This window comes from Phocoena sinus, chromosome X, assembly GCF_008692025.1.
Source record: "Phocoena sinus isolate mPhoSin1 chromosome X, mPhoSin1.pri, whole genome shotgun sequence".
Lineage (NCBI taxonomy): Eukaryota > Metazoa > Chordata > Mammalia > Artiodactyla > Phocoenidae > Phocoena > Phocoena sinus.
In genome coordinates, this window is record NC_045784.1 from 91,132,036 (window position 1) to 91,150,955 (window position 18,920).

Below are 18,920 nucleotides of genomic sequence, written 5' to 3' on the forward strand. Positions count from 1 at the left end.
ATGTCACATTCACTGACATGCTCAAGAGAAGAGGTTTTTGCACTGAACATATGATTGGAAAAACGTATTATTTAATACGTTGCTTTTTAAAAATAAAGTGCCTGGTCTGTTTCCATATAAAATAGAAGTTTTAAGTTTACTATCTCTGTATTGCTAAAACAGTGGTAATCTGAAGCATCTGGAGCTACTGGAAAAATTTTAATAGTCTCTTTATGTGAGAGAGATTTTAATCAGCTTAAAATCTCCACATTTTTATGAATTGTATAGATATAGTCAAGCTTTGAAAGAAGGATCAAGTTCTTAGTTTGTTACTTATATAATATTTTCTTCAGTCATCAAATATTTGTAGATCCATGATCCCCTACCTTAAAACCATAGGTGGTCTCCTTTGTACCCTCATAAGCCTTTGGTGTCATGGCTAGGTCGTTGACTGTATTGTCTTGTGTTATAATTATTTGTCTATTTATTGCAAGTTCTATTAGAGATTAAACGCTTTGAAGATGAGACCATTTAATTAATTGATGTATCTCTTATAGTACCTATTACAGGTTTCTGCACATAATGAAGATTCCATAAATAACTGTTCCAATGAATATGAATTGAGTTTCTCAAGTGCTTCTTGATGCATGATACTGCTAGCAGATAAAGAGATGCATGAAATATAGAAAAGGCACTGAAGAAGTTCATAATTTAAGGAAGAGAAATGAGATATATCAGCCTACTAATAGAAGTGGGAAGGTATTGGAAACAAGTCCTTTTGAAAGGTGTTCATTTTAAAATTTCTTTTTATGTTCTCCAGGTGCCTTGGTGGATCAGGCAGTCTTTGAAGAACTTATCAGAGATCACCTTCCCCAGCTGACTGAACATATGACTGATATGACATTCTTTTCCTCAGTTTCTCTCTCATGGTTCCTCACACTTTTTATTAGTGTGCTGCCTATTGAAAGTGCAGTGAATGTGGTGGACTGTTTCTTCTATGATGGAATAAAGGCCATTTTACAACTGGGACTGGCAATACTTGACTATAATTTAGACAAACTTCTGGCGTGTAAAGATGATGCTGAAGCTGTGACAGCTTTAAACAGGTACTGTGAGAATCATAACATTTAAATCTGGAGAGCCCCTTAGAGCTTATGTTGTTCAAACCCCTTATTTTATAGATGAGGAAACTGAGCCCTAGAAACTTTAAATAATTTGCCCAAAGTCACAAAGCTGGTTGAATGAAAACGCTAGGCCTAAAGTCCACTCCTCTGTTTCTAAATAGAATATAACAAAAGTAAGTCAGTCACTTTGAAGTAAACCACTAGGTTATATATACATTTACACTAACATCTAATATGGTTGATTTGGTATGCTGGGACTTTCATAGTCCCAGTTCGAGCTATAAAGTGTATAAGAGTAATTTGAGGTGGGGGAGGTGGTTGATAATATTAAATGTCCAGTGGGGGGAAATTTTTCTGGTTTTCAAGTGGTTTCAATCAGGTAAGCTGAGCTTTATTTTCCTGGTGCCTTTTCTGTGAATTCTATTTTGTATTGAAACACATGTGTGGGATGTGTGTGTGTGTGTTTGTGTATACACAGTATATGTTAAATGAATGAATATATGAATATTTGGGTAACTTGTAATGGTGCATCAAATCCCATTTATGTACAGAATAAAGTATAAACACCTCACTCTGGTATTTAGAACTCTCAATGTTAAGGCCTCAGTGTATCTTTCTTAAATTATTTCTCCTCACGTGCCTCTACATACCGTATATTCCACCCTTACTGGGCCATGTGGTATTTTCTGAGAACTCTCTGAGCCTATCTGCTTCCCCATGCTCTCCTCCCCACCTCTGAAGTCATTTCATCACCATCCCATTTCCCACTCCCCATGTCCTCCTAATTCCCAACCATCTTCAAATTCTCCTCCCTCATAAGACTATCTCTTGTCCTCTCGGTAGAAATTAATCTCAAACTAGGGAGAAATTAGCTGTCATTTTCTCTGTATTTTACTTCTACTGATTCTTGTATTACTGTCACTTTTGGATAGGTTCTTTGACAATGTCACTAATAAGGATAGCCCGTTGCCTTCAAGTGTGCAGCAGGGTTCAAATGTAAGTGATGAAAAAAGCAGTCATATTAGAGTGGATATTACAGATTTGATTAGAGAGTCAAATGAGGTAAGTTTTTCTTATACCATAAATATAATTACATAGCATATTTAAAATGATAGATACTATAGTTATATCTCTAGTGGTATATTAAGAGTAAGGTAATAATACATGTAAAGATGTAGTAATGTAAAATCTGACTTCACTTTAAAAATGAGTTCTATGAACTGTTCCTACGTTATATAGCTTCCTCTGCTTCAGTTTGCTTTTAATTAAATGAAACTATTCACATAGTTTTACAAATAATGACCACTTTTAAATATCTATCGCTGCATAAAAAGGTGAAAAATACTCTCTTCTTAGAGACTAAGAATTTTACCAGTGTTCTTGTACTTAGTCTAGACCCATAGTAGATGGAATCCTCTCCTGTGAATATACAGAAAAACTGAAACGTGGGAGGTGAAAATTTGCATAATCACTGAACAAGTTGGGAAAATAGCTAGGAATAGAACCAAGGCCTCTGAGAATTGAATCTGATGAAATTCAATTGTAAGAAAAGTGGATATTTATTATGAATGATTATCCACTGAAATTATATTTTTTGCAGAAATATGGGAATATTCGCTATGAAGATATATACAGCATGCGCTGTCGAAATAGGTTGTATGTGATACAGACCCTAGAGGAAACAACAAAGCAGAATGTGGTGAGTATCCACCCAATGGGGGAAAACCAATTGGAGTAACATTTTTTTCCTGAACTTCATTTAAAAATTATCATTTCATGTTAAGAAAATAAAATAACTATACATTTGAGCTAGATTCTTGCCACAGCTTAGCTTACTGTAAATTTTTTGAGAGGAAATAAGTGATTTTCTTCTGGTTGAAACATTGGTTTTCCAACATGTTTTGTGTTATGTGACCTTTAATATTGAATGCTATGATGTAGGCATTTAAGCATAACATATTTGTGATGTGCTTCATCAATAAGAACAGCTGACCTACATAGTACTCTAGGCTGCTAATATGTATTATTATCCTTGGATACCCAAGATAAAGTGAAAAAGGAATAAACAGTGTGTTTTAAGTACTCCTTTTTAGTATTTGGATGACTACATTAGAAGCTGTTAATATTGGTTGCTTCTGGTGAATGGGATTAATAGATTTCTGGTTGGAAGAGAGAGTGTTTTACTTTGCTGTATGAATCCTTCTGTGCTGTTTGAGCTTTTATCATGAGCATGTATTGTTTTTGTAAACCTACTTGCTTAAAGGTTAAGTCCTCAGAGATACAAATCTGGGAAAATTAACATTTCTGAATACATGCTCATTGTGAATAATTCAAACATTATAGAAATGTAAAAAAGTAGAAGTTTCCTACCCCAGGAGTAACCAACATTAAAATGATTTGGCATGTATCCTTCCGGATCTTTTTTCTAAATATCTATAGATATAAATGTGTATGTGGTGGGGGGGAGGGGGACAATATAGCTTTTCAAATGAGATCATACCAGTTACTTTGTTCTGCAACTTTTTTCACTCAGAGCTATATCATGGTCATTGCATATTATTGCATACCTCGCTTTTCTTAATGCACTGAATAGTATACCACAGTATGGGTATGCTATACTTTATATAACTATTCCTTGTTGATATGCATTTAGTAGGTCTCCCTCTCTCTCTCTTTCATTTTAATGTTTTTTCGCTTTTGCAAGTAATATGTTATCTAAACAACATGGGTTTGAACTGCACAGGTTCACCTACATGTGGATTGTTTTCAATAAACATGTACTAACAGTACTACAAGATCCATGGTTGGTTGAATCTGCAGATGTGGAACCATGGATATGAAGGGCCAACTGTAAAGTATATGCAGATTTTTGACTGTGTGGAAGGTCAGCACCCTTAACCCCCGAGTTGTTCAAGGGTCAACTGTATATCTAATCTTACACATTTGTAAGAGTATTTAAACATTGACAGGTCCTGCTAAATTATCCTCTAAAAGATTTGTATCAAATTATAATCCCACCAACAGTGTGTAAGAATGCCTTTTCCCCCACACTCCCACTAGCGTCACATTTAAAAAATACTAGTGGTATTAATTCTTTGTCAGTTATATTTGTGGCTAACATTTCCCCCAATCTTGTTGTTTCTTTAATTTTTATGATGTATTATGATGTATTTCAGAGTATATAACTTTCAAAATTTTATGTAGTCAAATCTCTTTTTTTTTTTACATATTGTGTGGGTTTCATGTCAAACTTAGCAAGGCCTTCCCCATATAAAATTATATAATTTATAAACATACTTTCTCATATTGGCTTATAGTACTGGTATTGCTTTGTTTTGTTTTTTGTTTTTTGTTTTTTGCGGTACGCGGGCCTCTCACTGTTGTGGCCTCTCCCGTTGCGGAGCACAGGCTCCGGACGCGCAGGCTCAGCGGCCATGGCTCACGGGCCCAGCCGCTCCGCGGCACGTGGGCTCCTCCCGGACCGGGGCACGAACCCGCGTCCCCTGCATCGGCAGGCGGACTCTCAAGCACTGCGCCACCAGTAAAATTAATTTATGTACTTATTTTTGGCTGTGTTGGGTGTTTGTTGCTGCGCACGGGCTTTCTCTAGTTGCTTCGAGCAGGGGCTACTCTTAGTTGCAGTGCGTGGGCTTCTCACTGCAGTGGCTTCTCTTGTTGTGGAGCACGGGCTCTAGGCGCACGGGCTTCAGTAGTTGTGGCTTGCGGGCTTTAGGGCGCAGGCTCAGTAGTTGTGGCGCATGGGCTTAGTTGCTCTGCGGCATGTGGGATCTTCCCAGACTGGGACTTGAACCTGTGTCCCCTGCATTGGCAGGCAGATTCCTAACCACTGTGCCACCAGGGAAGCCCTGTGTTTTTTTTTAACATTTAGATCTTGAATACACGTAAAGTATATATTTTGTTTATAGTGTGTTATAGGACTCTAATGGTATTTTTTTCCAACTGAAATAGCCCATTATTTGAATACCATTTATTGAATGCGCCATCATTACTGTACTCTACTCTGCCTTTTTCATATGCTAATATGGGTTTATTTCTGTAGTTTCTTTTTTTTCTGTAACTGTTTCTTTTTTTTAATTTATTTTATTTATTTATTTATTTTTGGCTGCGTTGGCTCTTTGTTGTTGCATGTGGGCTTTCTCTAGTTGCGGTGAGCGGGGGCTACTCTTCCTTGTGGTGGGTGGGCTTCTCATTGCGGTGGCTTCTCTTGTTGCAGAGCACAGGCTCTAGGCACGTGGGCTTCAGTAGTTGTGTCACGCAGGCTCAGTAGTTGTGGCGCACGGGCTTAGTTGCTCCGTGGCATGTGGGATCTTCCCAGACCAGGGATCAAACCCATGTCCCCTGCCTTAGCAGGCGGATTCTTAACCACTGCGCCACCAGGGAAGCCCCACACTGTTTTAATTATTGTGGCTTTATAGTCCATTTTGAAATCTGGTAAGGCTTTTAATATTCCTTTTTAATATCCATTTTAATGATGTCTTTTTAAATGTCCTTTAGTAAGCATTTATTGTTTTCATCATATAGATCTTACACATTTCTTGTTGGGTTTGTCTACTCCCATATATTTTATGGTTTTGTTACTAATATGAATGAGATCATTTTTCTTTACATTTTCTAATTTGTTTATTATAGTATATGTAAAAGCCATTGATTTGCACATGTTGCTTTTTTAAGTGGCTGTTTTACTGACTCTCATTAATTCTAATTTTTTTCAGTTGAATTTCTGAATAGACAAGCATATCATTTCTAGTCTTAGAGTTTTGACCCTTCCTAATATACATACCTGTTTTCAGTTTTTTTGTGTTATTGTAGTGGATAGGACCTTCAGAGAAGTATTAAATAATAGCAGTGGAAGCAGCCTTCCTTGTCTCATTCTGGAATTTAATAGAAGTGCCTCTGGTATTTTATTGTTAAGTATGATATTTGCTGTTGATTTTTGAAGGATGCCTTTTAGCAAATTAAGGAGTTTCATTCAGTTTCTAGGTTAAGGGATTTGGGACATTTAAAAAAAATCTATATTGAATGTTAACTTTGATCAAATAACTTTTCCATATCTTGAGGTTATATTTATTAATGTAGTAAAGTACATTAAAGAATTCCTAATATTAGACTTCCGTTGGATTCTTGAAATGAGTCCTATTTGTTCGTGTTGTATTATTCTTTTAATATTCTGCTTTGATGATTTTCCTAAATAGTTTAGCTTGGTTCTTTATATCTGTGTTAAAGTGACATTGGCTTACAGTGTGTGTGTGCTAACTTTAGTTTTCATATTAGAATTGTGCTCACGTCATAGAATGGATTTTGGAACAAATCATATTTTTCTATGCTCTGGGATAGATTACGTTTTTTGGCACAGAGAGGGAATGTACATCTCCCAGTGACTTTGAAGTGTTTAATGACAACCCCATGTGGTGACTTGACAGATTGCTTATGTAGCAAGACAGGAATATATGGAAAAAAACTATAGAATATTGTTGCTTATATTTATAGACGTTAAGTGGCTGTCCTTTGGCAGTTATCTCTGGATATGAAGAGATGAAGGTCAAATTACATATCAGAATAGAATTGAGCTATAGTCTCTGTACAACTTTTTAAAAGGGAAAAATAGGTACATTTACTTTGTTATTCCTTTAAAAAGTTAAAAAAATATATTTTATTCTGGCAGAGGGAGATTTCTAAATGGATTCAAAGAGAATTTCTATGCTGAAGTGTTAAATTCTAAATTGCTTTTAATCCTTTTAAAGTTGCGTGTTGTATCACAAGATGTGAAATTGAGCCTTCATGAATTGGATGAACTTTATGTCATCTTTAAGGTACTGTTTTCCTTCTTTAAATGAAAAATAATATTCTTAGCAGAATTTTACCACAACTGTTCAACTATTTTATCTTTAATTACTTTAGTAGACATGTTTAAAAGAAAAAAATCTTATAAAGTTACTTTTTCTGATATAATGACTTTGCTTTTTTTTTTCCATTTCTTAAATAGAGAGAGTTGTTTTTTTCTTACTATTGGTGTTTGAGTTCTCCAGTATTGAAGCACCATGATCCTAGTCTGCCATATTTGGAACAGTATCAGATTGACTGCCAGCAGTTCAGAGTGTTGTATCACTTGTTGAGTCCCTGGGCTCATTCTGCAAACAGAGACTCACTAGCTTTATGGACATTCAGATTGTTGGATGAAAACTCCGACTGCCTTATAAACTTCAAAGAATTCTCCTCTGCAATTGGTAGGATGATGTCCAATAATCTTCTTTTTTAAAGCAAAAAAATAAAGGTACCCCTAGAAATACTTAGTACTGCCTATCATTGCCAATTTAGTCAGATTTTATCAGCCTGATATCAGATTTTTTATCAGATTTACATTGTCTCCAACTTTAGCAATAACTGGACCATTTTCTTTGTTTTTTGCTAAGTCTAAATATATTCATCTCATTTTGCCTCAACCCTCCCAGAAAAACAAGCTGTTAGATGTGGATGATTTAATGGTTAACATGAAGGAAGAGAATGTCCTGATTTTCCCACCTTCAGGCACATGGATTCTTCAGGAGGACGTTCTCCCTCAGTAAAAATCCAACCACATAGCCTAGAAAAGTGGTAGAGAAATATTCAATGAACATTTTGTGCCTGTAGATAGTCCACTGGTTATATCATTCCTTTGCTTTTCCAGACAACCTAGCATGCTTTCTTATCAGGGATTGCCCCTTGAAGAGGAGTTCTCTCCTCAGATGAAGCATAAGGCCTCATTCAAAAGAAAAAGTAAATTTTAGATTGGGATTGGGGGAAAGAGTTCAGCAGAAGAGCATTTTATTTATCCCTCTGATAAAGGGTATTTTGCCTATATACTTCAAGGAGAGAATCTGGCCTACTGGGTAGTTGTTTAACAGTTAGTTTAAGTAACAGAAGATTTCTGAATCCTAATTCCTGGCTAGTATCTGTGTCTTAATTAATCTGTGTTGCTGGAATTGATTGAATGTTCTTTGGCTGTGATTATTTGCAATTTAATTTTATTGAACAGACATAATGTACAATGGAAGTTTTACTGAGAAGCTTAAGGTGCTTTTTAAGCTGCATATTCCTCCAGGTAAGAATTTAACAGTTGTTAGTGATATATAGGAGTTGACTCCATTTTAACAAGTATAATTACAGATATCATTCCATTTTAACAAATAACGTAATTTTCCATATGATATAAGGTCATTGCTTCATTGTGGCCCATGGATCATATTAGCAATATTTTTGCTGATATATAGTTACACTGACATCTATGGAAGAGTTTCTGTGCAACAGATGGGTTCACAAGTTTCCTTCCTGTTAGTGTTCAATCAATTTAATGATAAGTAGTTTGTGTGTAGGAACTATCTATCATTTGAATATTGTCATAATGTTGAATTTTTATTGTTGTTGTTGTTATTAGAGAGTTGAATTTAACTTTAGACAAACTGCTAAACTTGTGAAATACTACAAATTATTCAGAAAAATGAGACCAGGCAACAGGGATATTAAACATTTGGAAAAGGAAGCAAAATAGGGCTTCCCTGGTGGCGCAGTGGTTAAGAATCCTCCCGCCAATGCAGGGGACATGGGTTTGAGCCCTGGTCCAGGAAGATCCCACATGCCGTGGAGCAACTAAGCCCATGTGCCACAACTACTGAGCCTGCGTTCTAGAGCCCGTGAGCCACAACTACTGAGCCCGCGTGCCACAGCTACTGACCCTGTGCTCTAGAGCCCGTGCTCCGCAACAAGAGAAGCCCACACACCGCAACGAAGAGTAGCCCCCGCTCACCACAACTAGAGAAAGCCCGTGCACAGCAATGAAAACCCAATGCAGCTAAAAATAAATACTTTTTTAAAAAAAAGGAAGCAAAATAAAAGCTACCATTTATTGAGCACTTGCTCTGTCGAGGTGTTTGCTTTACATGCATTCTTTTATTTAGTTCTCATGATATCCTTGAAAGGTGGTATTATCCTTCCAATTTTGACGATACGGAAACTAAGGGAAAGATTAAATTTGCTGAAGATCACATAGCTAATAAATTGGTTAGCTGAGATTCAAACTGAAGTCTGACTCCAAAGCACAGGTTTCTTTCTATTCTACTATACTGCCTTAATGTTACCACATCATTCCACTTTACTTAAGTATTTCCCTCTGACCTTAAGAGGCAGCCTTTTCCAGGCCTGATCCATAATTGGGAAACCAGTCTTAGACTTTAAAGGAACATTGCAAAAGTACCTTTTAGCTTAGATAGGGTGATTCACCAAAAAAAAAAAAAAGTACCTCATAATTTGTCTAAAGCTACACCTAAGATCTTTTAGAGCCTTCCCAGGATAGCTGGGAACCATTCTTTACCAGACCAGAAATCTAAAAGCCATCTTTAACCCTTCACAAACTCAAGTCACAATCACAGCATTTAAAACAAAAGACAAACCAAATAATAACTATGAAGGACTTTACATTGTCAAGTCAAATTAGAATGTCTAATATTGCCATGGAATGAGTACACTTTCAATAGAAGGATCAAAAATAGAAAAAACACTGTGTATCTGTTAGAGCACTCAACTTCGTGTTTTCCTTCTTATTAAAGACATTTTTAAATGACTGAGGTCACGTGTTCAGAGATTCCCAAGTGCCAGATTTTTTAAACATTTTTTAAAACTTTTTATTTTATATTGGAGTATATCCGATTAACCCATATTTTAAAATTTCAACTTGTAGTGGCTCTTGGAAAACTATTAAAAAGCAAGAAATTTGGAAAAATAATAGAACTCAAAGTGATCAAGTACTTCTTGTTATTTGCTATACGGTAGAGTAATACTACTTCCACATTTCTTCACATATGTGTTTCTTTGACAGGGACCCTTTGTTTGATTCTCTGCCCCCAGATTTAATTGATCTATTATAGGACTCGTTTCTGTCCCTCATAGTTATAAATGTGATTTGGGTTATCTGTTTTCAGCTTATACTGAAGTGAAGTATAAGGACCCTTCAAAGGGAGATGAACTTTCCAAGGAAGAATTACTTTATTTCAGTCAGCTCCATGGTAAATATCTGTTTTAAATTTATCTGTATTGGGACTTCCCTGGTGGTCCAGTGGGTGAGACTCCCTGCTTCCAATGCAGGGAACCCAGGTTCAATCCCTGGTCAGGGAACTAGATCCCGCATGCATGCTGCAACTAAGAGTCTGCATGCCACAACTAGGAGGTCCGCATGCTGCAACTAAGAAGTCTACATGGCGCAACTAAGAGCCTGCATGCTGCAACTAAGAGCTGGTGCAGCCTAAATAAATAAATAAATTTATCTGTTTTGATTATTAGTCATCCAGAGGTCTTTCTGGCTTAAACATTCTTTACCCAGCTACCACTAGTAAAATTTGGGTTAATTATATCTTATACTTCTTTTGTGCTACCATAACACTTAGCACAGTCCTAAATGCATGGTAAGTACTCTATAAATATTTGACTGATTAACTAAACTACATTTTGGGTTTTGATTTATGGAATTTCTTATTTACTGGAGAATTAGAAAGAAAATACATTTTGTTTCTACTTCTGTAGCAGAAATTTCTAAAAGGTATCCAACCATTTTTTATGCCTTGTTAAAATGTGATGAAGACAATAGAATCTTTGATGATTGAAGGTCATAGCTATTATTCAAACAGTGAATACTTGTCATAAATCACTGTAGGTGTAGGAGACCGGGATGAATCTGTCTCCAAGACATAATTTGGAAGGGTTATGAGCTAATTTTTGTGTCTTTTGCTTCTTTTTCATAAATATGAATGTCTTAAAGAGGGATAAGTTCTTATTAATGTATGTTTATGTTACTGTATGTTAGTGTTTGAAGTGACCTTACAAATCATCTAGTCAAGTCCCTTAATTATATAGAGGGCACTGAGGCCAAGAAAGGAGAAGTGACTCGTGTAAGAGTTTTCAATGAGGTTTTACCACAATCAGGACTAGTAGCTCAGTCTTTTGACTTCCGGTGTGTGTTTTTTTTTCCCCTAATAAAAGAAGTAATACAATTTAATTCGAAGAAAATCACAAGGAAGAAAATACCACATACCACCCAGAAATAAATACTTAACATTTGGTATACTTCCTTCTAAGATTTTTGTTTGTTTATTTTTTGCGGTACGCGGGCCTCTCACTGTTGCGGCCTCTCCCGTTGCGGAGCACAGGCTCCGGATGTGCAGGCTCAGCGGCCATGGCTCACGGGCCCAGCCGCTCCGTGGCATGTGGGATCTTCCCGGACTGGGGCACGAACCCGTGTCCTCTGCATCGGCAGGTGGACTCCCAACCACTGTGCCACCAGGGAAGCCCTGAGATTTTTTATATGGATTTTCCCCCAGTGTTCTTTTTAAAGTTCTTGAATACTTTGCCATCTAATGATAGGAGGTCAGATTAGCTATAATTGGTTTGATGAATTGAAGAACATAAAGTGTGCTTATAAGTCTTTATATAAAATATTATTTTACTTTCAAAAGCTATTTGTTAAATATTTTACAAAATGCAATTGTCCTCTTTTCCTCTAGTTTCCAAGCCTGCAAAGGAGAAGGAAGCAGAGTCAGCAAAAAACAGCCCTGAAAAAGGTATATGATCTAGGAGTATCATTTAGTTTAAATTATTGTTTTTGTAAATAGGGTTAACTACACAAAGGGGAAACGTGGATTCCTTTTAAAGTCTATTGATTGATTTGTCCTGAGAGCTTTTTCAGTTCCTTTGTTTTAGTTTAACAATTTCTTCTTCTCTTGATACTTACGTCTCAGAAGTTATAGAAAATACAACTGTAAATGGCCTGTATTTATTTAATTTTATTATTTGAAAATATTAATTTTAATTACATAAGTAATAGATAATCCTTATAAAAGGAATCTAAATGGTACAGAAATCCTCATACCCTCACCCAACCCCACCCTGAAGTAAATGTGAAAACATTTTGGTCTGTATTCTTTCCAGACCTGTTTCGATGTATAAACAAATATAGACATCTCTCTTTTAAAAAAGAAACATTTCATAAATATTGTTGTACAATTTGCTTTTTTGATTTTGTAGTATATCATGGACATCTTTTCATGTCAGTACATTTGGATCTATCTTATTCCTTTTACTGGGTGCAGAGTATTCCACTGTTTGGTTGTACCATCATTTATTTCAGTAACTAGCTCAATATTGATGAACATTTAGGTTGTCTTCAATTAATTATATTGCAAACTATTCTCCAACAAACATTTTTATACTTACATTTTATAATACTTTTGCACATATTTCTTTAGGATAGGATAAATTCATAGAGGTATGAGAATGCTGGATAACAAAGAATATGTACATTAATATTTTGATAGAGATTGTCAAATTGTTCTCCAAAGGTCCATCATTCTTTTTATGTTTTTGAGTAACATTTAGTTAAAAAGTAATTGCTGAAGATCTGCTTAAATATGATAACTTTGCCAGGTTGTTCAGTATATCCTAGTTTTCTAAGAGATCTAAATAATTATTAATAAAGTCCCATTAATATCATTGTGATTAAACTCTTCAAAGGAATGAATGAATAAGTACTGTTTTGAATTTTTGAAAAAGAGTCACCATAGTATGCTATGGTAACTGCATGCTAAGAACATCATATAGAAGCTATTTTAAACTTAGTGGTATGCATGAGAACATCTACATGAAATTTACATCATGTACTGTTTAATCTAAAAAGCATCCTTCTTCCTCTAGTCCCCAGCCTTTCCAAAGTAAAAGTTTTAGTTTAACGGAAGTGGAGAATGTATTTTGAGAGCCAGTGAGTGAAATAAAAAGTATAGTCAGATCAATTTCTGGAGTAAAAAATGGGGAATCTTATATCTCAATGAAATATCTTTCGATCAAAATTGTTCTTTTGGGGATTTGGGAAAATATAATGGGCTGTTCATTATGAAATGGTTTTATTCCCCTCATTGAGGAAAAGAAAAAGTTGACATTCAAGCATATCTAAGTCAATGGCAAGATGAGCTTTTGAAAAAAGAAGAAAACATTAAGGATTTACCAAGAATGAATCAGGTATAGTATTTTCAAAGAAAAATTCTGGTTTACTTGTGTGTTTTTGTATAAATGAATGTGGGTGTATCCAAATCTAAAATAGCTAACATGCTATTACAAAAATAAATAATCTATGCATCATCTCTGTAAGTTTCAAATGAGTATAGAAGAGTGGGAGTAAATTTTTAAATGATTTTCTACTGTAAACATTTAAATGCATCTAGAGTTTCATTACAGTCCCCTGCTGTGACATCTGTACCTATAGAAAAGATGTGTGTATAACATATATTTCAGTGTTTTTTATTTCCCGCTTTATTAGAAATGTTCACTTATTCAGTAAACATTTCTTAGTGCCTACTAGATGACATGCCCAATGCTAGGTAGTGGGAATAATAATTAAAATAGGTCACACCCTAGTTCCTAATCATCTTAAACCTGCTCAGACAGTATTAATGACTACTATTGACACAATTCTATTTTTTTTTTTTTTTTTTTTTTTTTTTTTTTTTGCGATACGCGGGCCTCTCACTGTCGTGGCCTCTCCCGTTGCTGTGCACAGGCTCCGGACGCGCAGGCTTCAGCGGCCATGGCTCACGGGCCCAGCCACGCCGCGGCCTGTGGGATCTTCCTGGACCGGGGCACGAACCCGTGTCCCCTGCATCAGCAGGCGGACTTTCAACCACTGCGCCACCAGGGAAGCCCTATTGACACAATTCTAAATCCATCTCTTTCTTACACACTATTCAGTCATTATATGTTCTTATATTCTTTTAATTAAAATCTGTTGGTATAGGGACTTCCCTGGCAGTCCAGTGGTTAAGACTCTGCGTTCCCAGTGCAGGGGGCACAGGTTTGATCCCTGATTGGGGAACTAAGATCCCGCATGCCACACGGCGTGGCCAAAAAATAAATTTAAAAAAATTTTTTAATCTTTTGGTATAGATACTGAGGATTCCCAGAACTTTACCAAAATGAGAAATGTGAAATAGCCTAGTTTTTCTCAGTGGACTAGGTAATTTGATAGTTAAATAAGTCCTTTTTAAAATTAATCATGATATATTTATTCTAAATTTTTAATAAATAAACAGTATTACAGACTAAGAAAGAAAGAGAAATAAAACTTAAAGTATGGTACAATACATTTTTATGAAGTTTATCTTTTTTATTTGCTTTTTATTTACATATAAACTTTTCTGGTAGCATGATTGACTTATAGGACTTTTGTGTTGGAATAGTTTCTTTCTTAATTGACAGACATCTTCTAGGAATGTCTATGGATTATCTAGAGGCAATTAGCAGACAATCCAGGTTATTTCTTTACTTGGGCCCCACCTTAGCCTTTAAAGAGAAACATGTCCACATGGGCTCCTTAGAGCTACCTTGTACTACTAGATAGGTCCCAAAACATTCTTCCTTATATTTAAGTCATCCTAGTTGAGCTGCCTACTCTAGCCCTTTGGGGAGATCAAGGGGAACTCATTCTTAATATGTTCATTAAGATTGGTTAATGAATGAATGATTTACATGTAAGGAAATATGGGACTTTGCCTAATTAAAAGTACCACCTAACATTGATGGAATGCTGGCAGATACTGTCCAAGAATTATTGTATATATAATATATGTATATAATTTACTGTTATTAGGCAACAGATGAGAAGTCTTAAGTGGAATTTTCTTTCATGGTTCATACCCATCTTTCTAGAATCAAGATTTATTTGTGGATTAATCATCAGTTCTTATAACTTCTGTGGTGAAGGTTATATGGTACAAATTCTAAATAGAAGACTATTCACTTCTAAGTTCTCCTGATATTTGCTAAGTCTAATATCAAATGTGATATTTCTAACTTGTGTCTTCTAGTCACAATTTATTCAGTTTTCAAAGACACTATATAACTTATTTCACGGGGACCCTGAAGAAGAGTCATTATATCAAGCCATTGCTGTTGTAACCAGCCTTTTGCTCAGGATGGAAGAAGTTGGAAGGAAACTCCATAACCCTGCGTCATCAACCAAAGGATTGTCTGGTGCAGTCTGTGCTTCTGGAGGACCCAATGAGGGGCAAACAGAGAGCCACTTAGAGAAAGATCCCTCCTCTCTCAGGGAAGAACCTCAGTGGTCATTTGCATTTGAACAGATTCTCGCCTCTTTGTTGAATGAACCAGCATTGGTGAAGTTTTTTGAGAAACCCATAGATCTAAAAGCCAAACTAGAAAATGCAAAAACCTCTCAGTTAAGTTCTAGAACCAGGAAGTAAATCTTTTAACAGGAATTGCTTATTATAGACATTTACCAAGATTCTCATAGGCGTCAGCTTGATTTCTAGGAGTAGGGATCAGGGATTTTCTTGTTACCAATGTATTTGAAGGTTAAAAAGAAGATATTTGGAAGCACAATGATTCATTCCTTTGTGGTGTTATCTAATTTTGATATTCTCTAATACAAATATACTTTTTATATTTCACAAGGTATGCAATATCAGGGGGAGTATGCTAAATGCTAAATTTTACCACCAGAGGGCACCACCATATCACTTTTAGCAAGGAAATTACTAGCTTGTGCCGCTATTTACATATGAATTACTGATGATTTTTGAAAATGTGGTGTTATGTTTGAGTGTTAGTGATGCTGACACATCATATTGATAAATCCTACTTTCCAAATTGCCTCAGTCCTATTAGAATGCTTTAGAAAAGCAGGCTCTTAGATCTGTAGCCTTAATTATCTAGAAGATTACCATATGGGAACCTCATTTTCACATTAGCTAACTGAAATAATATTAACTTTTTAAAGTTAATCTCATTCAGTCTTCTAATAATAAATGGCTTTTTAATGAATTCTATCTTCTCCCTACCTGAGCAGTTCAGAAGCTGCTGACACACTTGTAGCTCTGTTACTGATAAAAATAAAGAACTCAAAACTCTGGGCCGATACAAGGAAAAACGATTTTGGATTTGGATTTGAGCTGGTTAAAGCCAGCCAATTCAGAAGGGTTAATAAACAGTACAATTAACTGTGTACAGGTCTCTCATTAGACCGAGAAATTACTTGAAATTCTGAGCACTGCTCTTTGTGGCATTTGTCTCAGAGTAGCTTGAGACTGCTTTGGTTCTAGTTTTAGATTTTGGATTTTCACCAGTCATATTTTAAGTTACGTTAGATAGACTGAATTATTGTATTAGTCTGGCAAGTTCGTAAAGTATATAGGCATACCTCATTTTATTGTGCTTCACTTTACTGCGCTTCATAGATACGACATTTTTTTGTTTTTTTTTGTTTTTTGTTTTTTGGGTTTTTTTGGCTGCTGCAGCTTGCAGGATTTTAGTTGCCTGCAGGGATTGAACCCAGGCCCTCGGCAGTGAAAGTGCAGAGTCCTAACCACTGGGCTGCCAGGGAATTCCCACAGATACTACAGTTTTACTGAAGATGAAGGCTTGTGGCAACCCTGCGTTGAGCAAGTCTATCAGTGCCATTTTTCCAACAACATTTGCTCACTTTGCATCTCTGTGTCACATTTTGGTAATTCTCGCAATGTTTGGAACTTTTTCATTATTATTATGTTTGTCATGGTGATCTGTGGTCTTTTTTTTTTTCCTTGTGGGTTTTTTTTATTCAAACAGAAAGTCACAAAAATTATTATCATCCTCATCAGTTCACTCAGTCCCATGTAATTAATTTTTTTTCATCTTGATCTTTTGCTAGCATTTTTATGAATTCATCAGTTTTCCATTAGAGTTCTGAAAATGCTTATTTATTCAGTTCAGCAGTATAGTCAGTTACCAGAAACCTGTACTTGTCAGTCTTTTCCATGAATTCCTTGAAGATGAAACCCTTTTATAGGAACATTTTTGCAAAAGCATCAGAGTGCACCCATTTACTGTCTGTAAATGACAAAAGAGTTAAATGATCAGTGATCTTTGATGTTACTAATAGGACTCACTGAAGGCCTAGGTGATGGTTAGCATTTTTTAGCAATAAAATGTTTAATTAAAGTATGTACATCATTATTTTAGACATAATGCTATTGCACACTTAATAGACTACACTATAGTGTAAACGTAAGTTTTGTACGCCCTGGGAAAACAAAAAATTCATGTGACTCGCTTTATTGCAATATTTGCTTTCATCGAAGTGATCTGGAACCAAACCTGCAACATCCAAGGTATGCCTGTACTTGTGCGTAATGATTGTTAAGATAATGTATAGAATTTTGGCATCTATCTAAAAAGTTGTAATCTATTTGATTTAGATGTGTAATTTCTATATACTTTATGCTGCTTATATTTCAGTCATTACAATGAAAGTTCATTTAGAGATAATGGGCTTTGTTAGCACTTTAAAGAAAAAAAACACACCTATCCAATCTTCTGTGCTGTTTCTGATAAGAACAATTTATTAATCAGTTGATTTAGGAAATTGTGGGGAGAAGTCATCCACTGGAGCTTCTTTCTTCACACAAGACTTTGGTTTCAAGCCTTTTGACTTTTCAGATTTGGAACAATGAAAGGGCAGATATCCTTTAGGACAACCCAAGAAGTCTCCCTTTCTGGAAAAGAATCGGTATAGTCAGCCTTTGGCAAGAATCCACTGTGAACAAAGCCTAACACAGAGAGCTTCATCACCACAGGATATGTTATTTTCAGAGATATTCAAGAATTTTCAAGTTGACCCTCTGAAAATTTTGTAAATTGAGCTTGGCCAAACACTTACTAGTAGTGTCTTGAAAATTATTTTGTCAACTTTGTCTTCTCAAGGAAATTACCACTTAAAGAGATGGTTGGTAAATAAACATCTGTGCCTTTTCTCAGAAATTATTTGCCTGAAACATGTCCAAATTTTAGAGTTTAGTTAATAGTTTATATGTGAACTATCACACATCTGCTATTAAGCAATGATTGTTAAATTACACTACAGTAGCTCTATAAAGACACAAGGCTCTATGCTTATATACAAAGGCACTATTGCACATACTTTGTTGAACATTTTGTCAATTGTATTTACAAAAAAGATACTTTCTTAAGAACATACGTTATTAATATTTGGTGATTTTTAAATCAGAATATTGAAGATTACTTAGTATTGTATTTTAGCCTAGATTAATTAAAATTGAATACCTAAAGATTTCTGAATTGCAGAAAGATTATAAATGCAAGTTAAAAAGATGAACATTTATTTTCTGAGTCTGCAGGAGACATAAGCTGAACACATAGTTTTGTAGTTGCTACCTTGTTAAGCAAATGGGTTGTTCTTAATGTTTAAAATCTTATGTAGTTGTGTCACACTGAACTAGTGCATTATACCTTATGCATTAAATTGTTAAGGTGGCTTTACTGGTCTTTATAAAAAAATGTTAAAAATCTGTTAAATAAATATGAAGAATGGCTTACTTAAAGATCTTACTATTATTTATTATGATGTACTTTTATAGATACTTAACTCAGTTATCACTTGAGGACTTCCCTCCTATATTAGTTAAGTTTCAGTTGCAGAGAACAGAGTTAATTCTCATTAGTTTAGGCAGGAAAAGATTTATTACCAGATATTAAGTGGCTTACAGAATTATCAAGAGGACTGACTCTAAATTGAGCTTTCAAGAACAATTTCCAAGACTATACCACAGAACCAAGCCACCAAGGGAGTTGCTAATTGTTCTGCTGTTAGGAAACTGCTACTTCCTACTCCATGATGAAAAGCCAGCACTACAGCTGCTACTTCCAGAACCACGCTCCACCTGCTATGATTTATACCAGCAAAATGGATGCCAAGCATCCTGCCTCTCAGCA

At 35.5% G+C, this 18,920-nt stretch overlaps 1 protein-coding gene across 4 annotated transcripts in view; it reads left to right on the forward strand.

Annotated features, from left to right (window-relative positions):
• Positions 1 to 18,523, forward strand: part of TBC1D8B (TBC1 domain family member 8B) — an 86,645-nt gene extending 68,122 nt beyond the window's left edge. For 3 of the 4 annotated variants that reach the window (XM_032619868.1, XM_032619869.1, XM_032619871.1), the window contains exons 12-21: positions 800 to 1,085; positions 2,036 to 2,165; positions 2,704 to 2,802; positions 6,866 to 6,934; positions 7,108 to 7,348; positions 8,137 to 8,202; positions 10,076 to 10,159; positions 11,651 to 11,707; positions 13,060 to 13,157; positions 14,999 to 18,523. In XM_032619868.1, the coding sequence (XP_032475759.1) occupies positions 800 to 1,085; positions 2,036 to 2,165; positions 2,704 to 2,802; positions 6,866 to 6,934; positions 7,108 to 7,348; positions 8,137 to 8,202; positions 10,076 to 10,159; positions 11,651 to 11,707; positions 13,060 to 13,157; positions 14,999 to 15,394 (1,526 nt within the window). In that variant the 3' untranslated portion in view covers positions 15,395 to 18,523. The remainder of the gene's footprint in view (positions 1 to 799; positions 1,086 to 2,035; positions 2,166 to 2,703; positions 2,803 to 6,865; positions 6,935 to 7,107; positions 7,349 to 8,136; positions 8,203 to 10,075; positions 10,160 to 11,650; positions 11,708 to 13,059; positions 13,158 to 14,998) is intronic. The other variant, XM_032619870.1, reaches the window with a different exon arrangement.
• The last annotated feature ends 397 nt before the right edge of the window (positions 18,524 to 18,920 follow it).